Genomic DNA, 15,118 nt, shown 5'->3' with positions numbered 1-15,118 from the left:
CACCACGCTCCCTTTATCTCTGTCTCACCTCAACTGTTTCCACAAAGTTATAGAAAATGCATACTCCTTGTAGTTGTTTTTTATTATTATTTAAAAAAACCTCTAGATTGAAAAAAAAATGGATATAAGATAGCATATCAACCACCATCACCTAATGAAAGAGATATGAAATGAACAGTTGGGAAGACTATGAATAACAATATATACAAGCTAATGTCATAGAATTATATTTTGCTCTCCCAAAAATGTCTCACTCTGAGATTCATAATTTAAAATATTTGATCAAATGTAAAGCCTGAGAGGAATGTTAAGATTGTGACTTATGTCTGGTTAATTCCATTCTAGCCAGGCTATGACATATATCACATTAATAAGGAAAATGTTTCCTAAAAATGAAGTAGTTTGCTGCATGTACACTGAATGATCAAGTGTTCATTATGCAAAACCCAAGTATTGTAATAACAACAGTAAGAGGGTAAGCATTAGCACTATATCTTTGTCAACACTGAAGAATCTAATAAGTGGAAAAATATTTTTTCACTTCATATTTCTAAGTAGAACCTCAGGAAGAACTTTCCATGTGGCAGAGATCTAGATAAATACGATGGAAAGTAGTGAGTTTCCCATCCTTAGAAGTCTTCAGAGCAGAGGTTGGAGACTCTGAGAGAAATATGATAAAGGAGCTCTATATCAGGTGGAGAAGATGATCTGAAAATTACAGGATTCACACCAAGGTATTCACTTCAGGGAAGACTTTTTCCACAAATTAGGTCACAGGCTAGATTAACTAACTGCAGTGTTTCTTACTTTGCAACCTTAATTATCATTATCAATCACAAAATCTTGAGGACCAATAACTACAGACAGAAAAAAGAGGGGACTGTGATAACAATCATTGATTTCCTAGGAGCCAGGCTGTGTGAAAGATGCATTAACATTCTTCGTAAGGCCTTGCTAAAACTGTCTGGTGTAGGTACCTAGAGCTGAAACAAGGCTTCACTGCATTGTTCCTCAGAACTTCAAGGTCTTCTAAATCAACATGTAAACCCTGAAAACACAAATATCCCTCTTATCTCATCAATAAAATGCATGACACCTTCTATCTACATGTTCCACCGAAAGAAAAGGTGGAAGGTGACTGGCCATTAGCGATCAGGTTCTTCTCATAAAAAGCAGATGTTCAAATGTCAATATCTAAAGGTCAGCACTGGAAAACCCTCTTTTCTAAGTCCATGATAAATAGCTACAGAGCTGTATCTATTTTTAGTATCAAACATTTCATTTACTAGATTGAGCTGTACTTACAATCACTGGTCAAATGTTCTCAATCCCAGGTATACTATCTCATAATAATTTTTTTAAATAGACTTCTTTAAAAAATGCCTCTACAGGTAGACTTTCTGAAAGAGGCATGACAAGACCATGTTTTTGAAGGGACCAAATCCCAAAGCAAAAGCCTTACAGCAAGGAAATCCTAAAGCTGCTTTCTTTCTGAGTTAATCAACAAAGACTTCATTTGGCCATGCCCCAAATCTAAAAAGCATAAAATGACTCCAGTATTAACCAAATGTGAACATCAGATATTTTAGAAAAGAGGTTCTATTTGTGTTTCCCAAATTGTTAACCTTAAGCTTCCAAGACCTCCTGCCCTAGCAGTGATGGTCACTGTTAGATGTGTGAGAAGTGGTCTGGAATGAGAACAGGACAGGAGGACGAGGAACCAGGACGAGGAACATCTCACATCCTGCTTTCTAAACAGGCCTTTCTTAAGTTTATCCATGTTACATATTATTTTATTAGATAACCACTAGTGATTTCATTGGATGGGAAAATTCCAAATGTGAAAAAAAGTTGAAAACTTCTTTCCTAGAACAGCACCCTTGATCAACTCATGAGGAAATCACTGAACTGGGTAACCCAAAGCAGCCATCACCAGTCAATTCTTCCACTCCCAACCAGTTTCCTCTAATGATAACCCAGGAGAACTAACAAGGCCATATCGTTCTAGCAAGCCTAGAAAAATTCCAGTTTCCTTATGTTTATGAAATACATACCATGAATCCTACTAACCAAACAATCCTTTATTTTGGCAAATTTGTAGACCACAAAATATGATTGCGAGCTGCCACTACGGCCAGGGGAGATTTAATGGTGTTACAAAGCAAATGCCAGGGCTCCGTGGAGTAAAGAAATCTATTTTCAGCTGGGATTCTCAGCCAGAAGTGTCTTCCCACTGAGAAGAGTGTGAAATGCCTGCCATCACCATGACTGTTGACCACTGGACACTCACTTCAAAGATGTAGAAGCAGAGAGGTAAAGTATGTCAACCCCTCCAGCCAAAAACCACCAGGAGCTCAACTGCAGTTGACAAGCGGGGTTTATTACAAATTGCATGGAGGGAGAATGCATACCAGAGGGAACCATTAACATCTCAGTAATAAAAAGTGTCAGAAAAAAAAAGCCTCTTAACAGGATGTGGGCTTTTGTTGGGTGATTCGGGGAAGAGTCCAGAAGAGCAGGGCTTTGTTCTAGATTGGATGCTGTCAGAAAGCAGGGACAAGTCCATGACTGAGTATCTCAATAATTCTTACCTATAAGTGGGACACACAAGAGCAGGAATAAAGTTGTAACTGGTAAAGAATTAGCAGTCACTCATAAATAGTAATATTGGCAAAGGCTAGAAAAAGTCATGCTAGACAGGAACAGGCATTGCTCTTGGTCACACTAGGTGAGAATCGTTGTTGATTCTTTGTGCAGAAGACTTTGATGTTGATTTCAGAAATCAAAAGAATCATATTTTATTTATTAAGCATGTCTAGATCACAGTCTCTAGACCAGGGATGGGGAACATTTTTTCTGCCAAAGGCTATTTGGATATTTATAACATCATTCGTTGGCCATACTAACTTATAAACTTAAAAATTAGCCTGCTATATTTGATCAAACATTTAATTAACTCACCCCTAATGCCTTGGCAGGGCCAGACCAAATGATTTCATGGGCCTTATATGGCCTGAAAGCTGGATATTCCTCACCCCTGTTCTAGACCATGGCTCTGGATATATTACTCAAATAATTGTTGTGCCCTCTTCAATGTTAAAGTACCTTTCCTGTGATCGTTTTGCAGTTACCTGGAATAGGGAAACTACCTATTTTGGTCAAGTTTAGGATGTCCAGAGGGGTGAAAACAGGTAAAAGTCATTGCTTGCTTTTCAAACTATCTGTGGTGAAGAAACAGTTTCTTTTCTCCCCACTTGGTCTCATACTAATAATGTTGTAAATACAATAAAAACTAATTACTAGAAAAAATAAATTAAAATAAATAAGACACAAAACTCCAGCCCCATTTTTTATTAGAACCAACCCAAATGTAATAACTGCCAAATTGCTATAAAAGTTTCTATATATTGTCTCACTTTCTTCATTTATCCTGTCACAAACATTCAAAGAGGAATTAACCCCTATCCTCCTCAAACTATTTCAAAAAATTCAAGAGGAATAAAGACTTCCAAGCCCTTTTTATGAGGCCGGTATTATCCTAATTCCGAAACCAGGTAAAGACACTACAAAATAAAAAATAATTACAGGGCAATATCTCCCAAGAACATAGATGCTAAAATCCTCAAAAAAAATATTCGGATCCAGCAACACATTAAGAAGATCATACACCGTGATCAAGTGAGATTTATTCCAGAGATGCAAAGCTGGTACAGTATTCACAAATCAATAAATGTGATTCATCACATAAATAAAATGAAGGCTAAAAGTCACATGATCATATCAATAGATGCAGAAAAAGCATTCAACAAAATACAGCACTTGTTTATGATAAAAACTCTCAGCAAAGAGGAAATAGAGAGACTATACCTCAACATACAAACTTACAACCAATATCACACTCAATGGGCAAAAACTAAAAGTGTTTCACTTAAGATAAGGAACACAACAGGGATGTCCGCCTTCATAGTCTCATTCAATATAGTACTGGAAATCCTAGCCACGGTGATCAGGCAAGAAGAAAAAATAAAAGGCATCAAAATTAGAAAGAAATAAGTAAAACTGCCATTATTCACAAATGACATGATATTGTTCGTAGAAAACCCTAAATACTCCACCAAAAAACTTCTAGATTTAATAAATGACTTTGGCAAAGGATACAAAATTATCATCCAGAAATCGATGGCATTTTTATACACCAATAATGAACTCTCAGAAAGAGAAACTAAACTAATAATCCCAATGACCATTGCAACAACAACAAAAATAATATACCTGGGAATAAACTTAACCAAGAAAAACCATAGGATATTGAAAAAGGAAAGACAGGAAGATACAAATAAGTGGAAGCATATACCGTGTTCATGGATTGGAAGAATTAACATCATTCAAATGTCCATACTACCCAAAGCAATCCCTATTAAAATACCAATGGCATATTTCACAGATATAGAACATTCCAAAAATTTAGATGGAACCAAAAAAGACCCCAAATAGCCACAGCAATCTTGAGAAAGAACAGCAAAGTTGGAGGGATCACAATACCGGATATCAAACTATACTATAAAGCCATTTAAATCAAAATAGCCTGGTACTGACAGAAGAACAGGCATATAGACCAATGGAACAGAACAGAGAACCCAGAAATCAACCCATGCCAATATGGTCAATTAATATTTGACAAAGGAGGCAAAAGCATACAATGGAGTACAATAGTCTCATCAATAAATGGTGCTGGGAAAATTGGACAGGTACATGCAAAAAAAAAAGAAACTAGACCACAAACTTACACCATACACAAGAATAAACTCAAAATGGAAAAAAAGACTTAAATGTAAGTCGCAAAACTATAAAAGTCTCGAAACATGTCACATAGCAATATTTTCACCAATACATCTCCTAGGGTAAGAAAAACAAAGAAAAGAAAAAAAATGGGACTACATCAAACTAAAAAGCATCTGCACAACAAAAAAGCCACCAACAAAATGAAAAGGGAACCCACTGGATGGGAGAACACATTCACCAATGGTATATCAGATAAGGAATTTATTTCCAAAATATACAAAAAAGTCAAACAACTCAATACCAGGAAGGCAAACAATCGAATTTAAAAATGACCAAAGAAGACAGACAGATGGCCAACAGACATATGAAAAAATGTTCAACATCACTAATCATCAGAGAGATGCAAATTAAAGTTACATCAAAGTGTCACCTCACACCTGCCAGAATGGCTGCCATCAATAAATCAACAAACAGCAAGTGCTGATAAGGATGTGGAGAAAAGGGAACTCTAGTACACTGCTGTTGAGAATGCAGACTGGTGCAGTCACTGTGGACAATATGGAGTTTCTTCAAAAAATTAAAATGGAATTGCCTTATGATCCAGCATTCCCTCTTCTGGGAATATATCCAAAAAATCTCAAAACACCAATTAGAAAGAATACATGTATCCCTATGTTCATAGAGCATTATTTACAATAGCTAAGATCTAGAAACAGCCCAAGTGCCCATCAATAAATGAGTAGATAAAAAAGCTGTGGTATATTTACACCATGGAATACTGTGTGGCTGTAAAAAAAAAAAAAAAAAAAAAGAAGAAAAAAAAAAAAAAAGAGTGTTTTATGCTAAGGGAAATAAGCCAGTTAGAGAAAAACAAATATCACATGATCTCACTTATATGTGGAATCTAATGAACAAAATAAACTGACAAACAAAACAGGTCCAGAGGCACAGATGCATGGAAAAGACTGAGAGATCTCAGAGGGCTGGGAGCAGGAAGGGATGGGAAGAGATTAACCGAAAACATATATGCACATATGCATAGCCCATGGACACAGACAATAGTGTGGGGAAGGCCTGGGGAGGGGTGGGGGCTTGGTGTAGGGGGGCAAAGTGGAGGTAAGTGGGGGACAACTGTAATACTATCAACAATAAATTAAAAACAAAATAACTAACTAAATCAATAAAATAAATTAGGTAAAAATTTTTAAATGCTGAATTAAATTTTATACTCAATATAATTTAGTTATAACTATTATAAAATACCTTTTATAAAACTTATTTCCATTTTATAGCTTAGCAGTACTAATTCAAGCTCTCTCTGTGAGTACTTTAAACTTCAATGACTTAGCTAATTCAGGTCTATTCAGCCTTCATGAAGAATAAGAAGAATTTGAAAGATTCCTCATGTCTTTAAACCCCAGAACATGGTCCAACCCCAAATATGAGGGTATGGATCCTAAACTAATGGGATCCAACTTGGAGAGTCAGACCTGCCACACACATTCTATTCAGTTCTTTCGTGCTTTTAAAATTCTACAGAACATCATGAGGTAGTATAAGACTGAAAACTAAGGCCTAAAACAATGAACTCACCAAAATTTGATAAAACATGGTATCCTAAATCCTTTGGGTGGATCTTAGGCATAGAGAGGATATTGCACAGTATTCATGGTACTGGTGGAGGACCAAGATGGAATAATTATAAGCAGGAATGTAAAGAATATTTTGAGAACTCTTAGAAGCAGTGGCAAAACAAAGGGAATAGCTCTGAACTCCCAAGAAACAGCAGCCTGGCAACCATAGAAAGGAAAAATGGTTGCTCTTTTTTAAACAAAGACTTGGAGTCAACTGTGGATAGAAAAGGCATAAACACTGACACTCTTTTCAAATAACAACTGGGGATACAACACAAATAAAAATATTTCACATCTGCAGAGTGTACACAGAGGGGTCAGTTACTATTGGATTCAACCATAAAACTAAAGAGCAATATATTTTACTTCAAGATAAAGGAAAAATGAATCAAAGCTACCACACAGAAACTACTACATCTTGTGTTCATAAAATGCTATTTGAACAAATTGTGACATTCAGATCTGCTCATTTCCCATTTTAGCATTCTGTGGGGAAGTGAAAAAATGCTTTCAAAATACTTTCTTTAAGAAAATATCCAAAGTTTCCACATAAGAAGTGTAATACTATCATTTTGGAGGAATCTATGTTTCTTTAGAAAGTTTTCAGAATGCTTTGAAAGAAATAAGGAAATAAAATTCCCCAATGTAACACAAGTGAAGACATAAGCAAAAAATATTAAAATAGCTGTCTTTTGTTTCTTGGAATAATGTCTTCATGTCAAAATTGAGCCAAAGCACACATCTTTGACAATAAAATGTGTTCTACTGCTTCCTCCTGAATTTAAAGTATTATAATGAGGCTTCCTTTTCACCTCTACCTTCCAAACCATGCTGGAGCCATGGTACACTCCCAAACACCTACAAACATATACACACAAGAGGGAATGAGTCTTACCAGACCATCACAGTTGTTAATGGCAACAGAGGTTCCCGGAATGTCCATGATGTCACCAACGTAAGCACAGTTGGTCTGCAAAGGCTCCGTTTTCCAGATTCTTTCGGAAGCACTTCCTGGTTGACGATCATTAACAGGGTCGGTTATATTCCCAGGCGCCGGAGATTTTTCTTGCCATTCCACAACAGCCCCAGGAGCTATGAGCTGAGTGTTGGGTTTTAGTCGCAGGTGAAAATCTCTTCCAAATGCCGTGATATTAAAGAACAATTGCTCAGAGTTGGGAGACACGTCCCTTGTTGACCTCTTTTTGTGATTTGCAGAAAGAATATGAGAGAGATAGTGTCCTTCTAGATTTGTGCTGACTGGAGTCACCAGCTCATACTCTTTGTGTCTCTTTATTGGTGAATCTGTGGAGTGAGAAATACAATTGTAGGACCCTGTGCAACAACACAGGAGGACATAACATAGACATAAAGTGCCCAATTCACAAGACTGCACTCTCACGCATAATGAGTATATTTCTGAATCATCTCATACGTATTACATTTTGATAACTCAAATTATTTCTCAAATGCCCCTAGGTAACTCTGGGTTCAACAAATCTTTTTTTTATTTTTAAAAAAGTTTACTATACTGCAAATATGCATCTCATTTATATATTTAAGAAGAACGTAAGTCTCCATTAACTATACCTGGCTTGCTTATAATCAAGACACATTTCCAGTTATTTTTTGCTTAACTGACACCTGCTACAAACTTTTCACAAAGTTTCTGTTATGTAGAAATTTTTTTTAAATATTTTTTCCTATAAGAATAGAATTTATACTAGTTACAATAGCTACTCTATGTTGCATATACCATGACATGTAATTTATACACTGTAGTACATACACATTTCTTCCATCATAACAACTCTAACAATCATACTTCACAGATGAGGAAACTGAGAATCGGGGTATATGTCCAAGTCAAATAACTGTGAAGCTCAGATATGGATCCAACTGCTTCTCCAAAGCCCATATCGTCATTCTACAACATCATGTCATGTCCCATAAATCACAGAACATTTTCAGGAAATGAGGAAATAGGTAAAAAAGAAGAAATAATGATCTATAAGTTGAATACACAGATATTAGTCAAAAGCAAATGGCGTTGTCATTTTGCACAGTATTCCTTACGTGGGACAGACACTTGAGTATGAAAGCGTATTTGGGGTCCACCTGACAACATGGGTGGCCACTTACATGTTAAACTGAATTTCAAAATTAGAACTTAATTCCCCTAGTTTAACCAATGTGAATATTGTGTCTGCTAAAATGCAAGCATCCTTGGGAAAGATAACACACTGAATGAACCATTTATCCCTTTATAGAAATGGCTTTGAAGGCAGAAGACAGTGGATACTGAAGGAAAGGAGGGGGCAACAATGAAAAAAGAAGCCCAGCCAGTATGGCTCAGTGGTTGAACATTGACCTATGTGACCTATGAAAAAGGAGGTCAAGGTTAGATTCCTGGTCAGGGCATATATATGCCCAGGTTCTGGGCTTGATCCCCAGTAGGGGACATGAAGGCAGCCAATCAAGTATTCTTTCTCATCATTGATGTTTGTATCCCTTCCTCTCTGAAATCAATAAAAATATATTTTTAAAAAAGAATAAAGAAAAAAAACAGAATGAAAAGAGAAAGCGTGGAAAGGGAAACTTGAGAACATAAAGTTCCCCACTTTCAGAATTCTAATCTAAGACTAGTCCTGTAGTGTGTCAAAGTACCTTAGAAAATTATATGATTCACAAATACTGTTCACTTATAGGAAATGTGTGTATGTCATTCAATAGAGTTTGAGACCTATAAATGAACCTACAATCTATGCTCTTAAGTATCCTCATAGAATCACTATGTTTGCTGCCGGCAACCTATTCCAGCATGTCATAATTTCAAGAATTTCATCAAAAGGTTGATGAGAACAAATTGATTAACTACATGTGTTGAGTCACACATGTAGTCACCTGTTGGAAATGGCTAAAGGCATTTCCCCAAACCTGAATAGGAAACTGACTGTGGCTGCCAGACAGTTAAAGGGCATCTTAATCTACATGTTATTGCCTCCTACTGGCCAAACACCTGAACAGCCATAGGCTAATTCCCCCAACCTGACAATGCTTCTGTACCCTTTGAAACCTTACCCTTTGAAGTGTATTATCTCCACCTTGCCTTAGGACAAATTGTGTTAATAAAAGCAACGGTCCTAGACAAGGAGGGAGTCTTCAGTTCCTTTAGCTGAAGGTCCTCTGACCCCCAATGCCTTTCAAAATTATATCTCGTCTCCGGACTCTTTATTAGTCTCCGGACTCTTTATTAGTCTCCAGATTCCTATGTCATCTATGCATAGCCTTCTCCAGATTCCTGAACCCTTCTTGATGCTGGGACAAGAACCCCGGCAGTTTGCATTATCTTTTATAATTTTCAAATACAAACTTCAAACAATGTATAAAGAACCAGAAGACAAATGAAGTCATTTTGCAACTTGGAAATTTCTCGAGTGCATGTTTGTAATCATTATGCCACTTATAATGACCAATGGATTTAAACAAAATATCTCTCTAAAAATGCACAGAGTAAGTAACCTGGTTGTAAATATTTACTAGGCAGAGGAGTAAGGACTGTCCTATCACAGAAAAAAGTGAAGCCCAGCTCCAACACTGGAGCATAACTTTGCCACAGCAGCATAATCCCCCCTGTACCGTAGGGGCTCCCTGTCATAGCCAAGGCCCAATACTAGGTAGTACTGTAAGCACAGACACAGAAGTTGGTCTCCTTACAACCAAATCTCTGGTGAGTACTTTTGTAAGTTCTGGTTTAGGGAAAGAAGTTGAAATTTTAGGGAACGAACTCAAGTGTCACAGGAGTAGAGTGATGGAGGGGAAAGCTCCCATAGTGAACGATGAATTCGGAGCTTGGATGTGGACTAACAAAGCTTACCCCTAATTAATTCCTTGAGGATACGAACTCCCCATTCAACCCGGCCTTCCCAATGTACTCTAATAGCTGATTTTGTACTTGCCAGGGTCTCTTGTCAGTAGAATGTATTTGGTGAGTGTTAAGGTGGTAATGCAGGTAACTAGAGAACCTTTGCTTTTTCTAGGCTGCTCCACACTCAGAGTTACTATCAAAGGCCCTTGAGCATCTGGCTGCACCAATAATCCCAGTTATAACTCTTTCTCTAACCATCTATTTACTGTTCCATGGGAAGGAGAAAGTAATGCTTTATTTTAATGTATGGATTTCCCATCTCCACTGAAGGGCAGTCACACAACCAAAGTCTAGGCCAGTGATGGCGAACCTATGACACGTGTGTCAGAGATGACATGCGAACTCACTTTTTTGGTTGATTTTTCTTTGTTAAATGGCATTTAAATATCCTATATAATAAAAGGGTAATATGCAAATTAACCCTAACAGCAGAACAACTGGGAATCACTGGTCACTATGACACACACTGACCACCAGGGGGCAGACGCTCAATGCAGGAACTGCCCCCTGGTGGTCAGCGTGCTCCCACAGGGGGTGCTCTGCTCAGCCACAAGCCAGGCTGACGGCTGCCAGTATAGCAGTGTTGGTGGGAGCCTCTCCCGCCTCCTCAGCAGCACTAAGGATGTCCAATTGCAGCTAGGCCTGTTCCCCGCTGGCAAGTGGACATCCCCCGAGGGCTCCCGGGCTGCCAGAGGGATGTCTGATTGCCAGCTTAGGCCCAATCCCCAGGGGAGTGGGCCTAAGCCAGCAGGTGGTCATTCCCTGAGGGGTCCCAGACTGCGAGAAGGCACAGGCCGGGCTGAGGGACCCTCCCAAGTCTGGAGAACTAGAAAATCTAAGAAGAATGCAGGGAGGCTCCTCCTCACCCAGAAGGATACCCAGAGCCTCACGCTGACAGTAAACCATACATTCCAGATTCCCTAGGACAGTCCCATGTTCCCTGTCAGACAGCACATTCTGAAATTTTATTCAAAATAAAGATGGTGTTTTGCTATAGAGCTTTGTCATCTCTAATGCTAATGGTAAATCATTGCTAAAATGTGCACATAAGAAACATTTCTGAAATTAAACCCTGAGTGAGTCCATTTCCAGGTGGAAATTAAGGTAATCAAGGGATAAGATGCACTTAGTAATCTCTCAGGCTATCTTCCCCTGACGGTAAATTGATGAACTGACACAGTCGCTACCCAGTCATCTGCCATTTATTATCAGAATAAACACTGCACTGCCCTTTGTGCTCAAGAATATATCATCTCTAATTCTCACAACACTCCCAGTAGATAGGTGTTATTATCCTAGACGGCCTGTCACTAGCCAGCGAGGAACCAAAGGAAAATTTCAATTCTGATCATTTTGAAGCTGAAGATCATGCTCCTATGCTCTTACTCACTTCATCTTACTGTCAATTTCTAATTTAAAATCTGACATATAAAGGAAAACTACCACAAGAATGATTACGTTCTGACTACCCACAGCCAGTCAACCAAATTTTCCTCTAGTGTATCTTCAAACATTTCAGTAAAAGGCTCTTAAATTCTTGGTCTTTGGGAGGGAAAAAAAAGAGTGGTGGGTAAAGCTCAAAGATATCAAAAGTATTTAATCTCAGTAAAATCACATAAGAAAACTAAATCATATTCACTGTTACTTTGCTGCATTCAGAAATGAGACATTTCACAGGCCCAAATATTTCTGCAAACCAATATAACCTATAGTTAAGGAATGAACTACAGTGTCAAAAAGCAGCAAGTTAAGATATGAACCTGAACAAGTTCTTTATTTTTCCTTAGACTCAGTTTCCTCATTTGTTAACTGAAGGTTAGTAATAATAGCTCCAACTTTACAGGTTTGGTGAAATGATTAAATGAGATTATACAAAGAAATCAGTAAGGATTAGCTACTTAACTTAAATGTAAGCTAGCTAATCATTAACACTAGATTGCCCAAGGAAGTCATTTTGACTGCTTTTTAATTTCAATTAGAAAAACAATTATGTATATAAGGACACAATGTCTTAGAATTTTGTGACTTTTTGTACAACATATAAATGCATTTATTAATAATTGTAGTTACCTCCCCCTCCTTCATTTCCGGTATATATATATGTGTTATACCTATATTGCCCAAAAGCAGTCATTTTGACTGCTTGGGAAATTATGACTTATTATTGAATTGAGTAAATTTCTTATATGACCAGTTCGGCTCTGTATTGAAATAACAGTTTTCATTTTTTTTCGATTACCGTCACATGATAACATACAAGTACATGATAAATTGTCGATTCTTGATAAGTTGCAGTTGCTCAATAAGCTAAACTAGTACTTGTTATTCGAATCTTTATGCAGTGATACTTGTTCTAATAAGTTGTTTATTTTATTTCTTTTGCGCCCTAAATTCATGAAAGAAATGTCGAATAGAAGTGAGTTATTGGAAAAGCATTTTGACTGCTTTTGGACAATATAGGTATATACTAAATTTCAGTCTTTCTAGTGTTAAATAATGCCCATGCATAATTTCAATATATGAAACTATTCAATTGTCAGCTGAGATGGCTGAAGGGCCACATCAATAGGTATGTAAAGGTTTTGTGGCCATAATTTTCACAAGCACAGAGGGCTGGGGCACTCTAAAGCCAAATTGTGCTCACTAATTATCCAAGCATGACTCAGATACAGTGAATTTTCCACACATGGTCTATCTCCTTACTGTATGTATTTTCTTCAATCTTACCTAAGGGTAAACCCTCCACTGTATACCACTTCCTAGCCCCTCTTGCCTTTGCAAGAATAGTGCTTCAGCAATTGTCCTCTCTCTCTTTTCTTTATCAATTTCCCCACATCACTAAATCATTCCCACCTGCAAATAAATAAGCTGCCATATTTCCCATCTCTAACCAAAAAAACCTTCTCGATGCCACATCCATCTCTAGCTAATCCATTAATTCTCCCCTTTATAGCAAAACATTTCAAAAGATTTACTATATTAGATGCCTGCAATTCCCCTCTTCCCATCCTTGTTCTTTCTCGAATCCACTCCAATCAGTCCCTTGTGTAGGTCACTAGTAACCCCATGCTGCCGAAACCACTGGTCAAGAGTCCACCTTCATACTTGCCCTATGAGCAGCGTTTGATTCCATTTTTCTTTCCTTCTTGAAATACATTATTTGGCTTCCAAGACACCATTCTCTTCTGGTTCTCCTCTTTCCTCACTGGTCTCCCCCCCCCCCTCTCCCTCACGTCCCCTTGTTCCCATGAGCTATACACACTGCAGTGACGCAGTAGTGGACTCTTCTGCATTTATCCTCTCTAGTCTGGTGAGCTCATGCCGTCCTGGGACTTTGAATGCCTTAGGACTGTAGATGTCTAGCCCAGGCTTCATCCACGAGCTCTTCTTTTGTCAGTACAATTGCCATGTGGACATTCACTAGTCACCTCAGTTTAACATTTCAGAGTAAACTTCCTATCTTCCTGCTTCCATATGTGTCCTTCACCTGTGTCAGTAAATGGCAACTCTATCCTCCCAGTTATGCAGACGAAACACTTGATTAAACCATCCTTATCTCTTCTCACACCACACACCAAATCTCTTCATAAATTCTATTGACTGTACCTTCAAAATGCCTCCAAACTTGGACCACTGCTCACCACCTCCCGTGCTACTACCCTAAGCCAAACCACCATCATCTAAGTTTTGAATGAACCTCCTAACCATTCCTTGCTTCTGCTCTTCCCAGTTATAGGTTATCCTATATAATAAAAACCTATGTGGCCGTGAGGCCCTCATGCAGTAACAAGCAATCACCAGGAGGCTGCATGTGCAGCCGGTGCATGCGGCTGGGCGGGGGCTTGATGCTGCATGCATGGTGTGGAGGCGGGTCCCGCGGCTCCGGCCTGCCTCTTTGGGGCAGTCCATCAAGGACTCCCGGATGGGTGGGCAGGGCCTACCTCTTTGGGGCAATCGATTGTGGGGCTCCCACACTGTGAGAGGGCACAGGCTAGGCTGGGGGACCCCCCCTGAGTGCATGAATTTCATGCATCAGGCCTCTAGTCCTCCATAAAGAGCTAGAGTAATTAAAGTCACAGATCATGTCATGCTTTTCCTCCAAACCCATCCCAAAGTAAAACAGCTCACAGCCCAGCATTGGAAATCCTCCCACCTCAAAGTCACTGTACTTGTTGTTTCCTCTGCCCAGTGTCTTCCCTTCCCAACCCCCACCCCACCCCCCAAGACAGGTGCATGGCTCACCCCTCAGTTCCTTCAGGCCTTTGCTTAAATGTACCTCTACCAGTGAGGTCTGTCCTGACCACCAGTCACCACCTTATCACTCTATGCCCCTTTCATATTCCACATTATTCCACAAAACCTGACACCATCTCATACTATACATTATATTTGCACGTTTATTGCTTCTTTATATCTACTAGCATGTAAGTAAGCTTCAGGAGGGCAGGGATTTTTTTTATCTGTTTCCTTCACTACAACTCCCCAGTGCCTACAACAGAACTGAAGTCGCTCAATAAATATCTGTGAGTGAATAAGTGAATGAATAAGAGCAGTTTGAGTCTGAAGACGGTATGTAAAATTGTAAGCTGGCCTTCTGGAATGCAGACACAGAGCCCCTCACCCTTAGAAGCAGGCAGCAGGAAATTAGCCCTCACTTTGCAATCCCATTGGCTATTCATAGAATTACAACTATACAGATCAAAAATAAAAATGACCTTGAAAAATCATCTAATCTTTGCCTCTTTCTTATAATTAGGGCATCTCAAGTAGATGGCGT

At 38.6% G+C, this 15,118-nt stretch overlaps 1 protein-coding gene across 1 annotated transcript in view; it reads right to left on the bottom strand.

The window, feature by feature from the left end:
- The window catches only part of ADAMTS3 (ADAM metallopeptidase with thrombospondin type 1 motif 3), a 252,994-nt gene that overhangs the window by 213,878 nt on the left and 23,998 nt on the right, over positions 1-15,118 (bottom strand). The window contains exon 3 of the mRNA XM_059669067.1: positions 7,312-7,718. Coding sequence (XP_059525050.1) covers positions 7,312-7,718 — 407 coding nt within the window. The remainder of the gene's footprint in view (positions 1-7,311; positions 7,719-15,118) is intronic.

This window comes from Myotis daubentonii, chromosome 1 (genome assembly GCF_963259705.1).
Source record: "Myotis daubentonii chromosome 1, mMyoDau2.1, whole genome shotgun sequence".
NCBI classification, from domain to species: Eukaryota; Metazoa; Chordata; class Mammalia; order Chiroptera; family Vespertilionidae; genus Myotis; species Myotis daubentonii.
The sequence above is the reverse complement of the archived record's forward strand: the minus strand, read 5'-3'. Positions and strand labels throughout refer to the sequence as shown.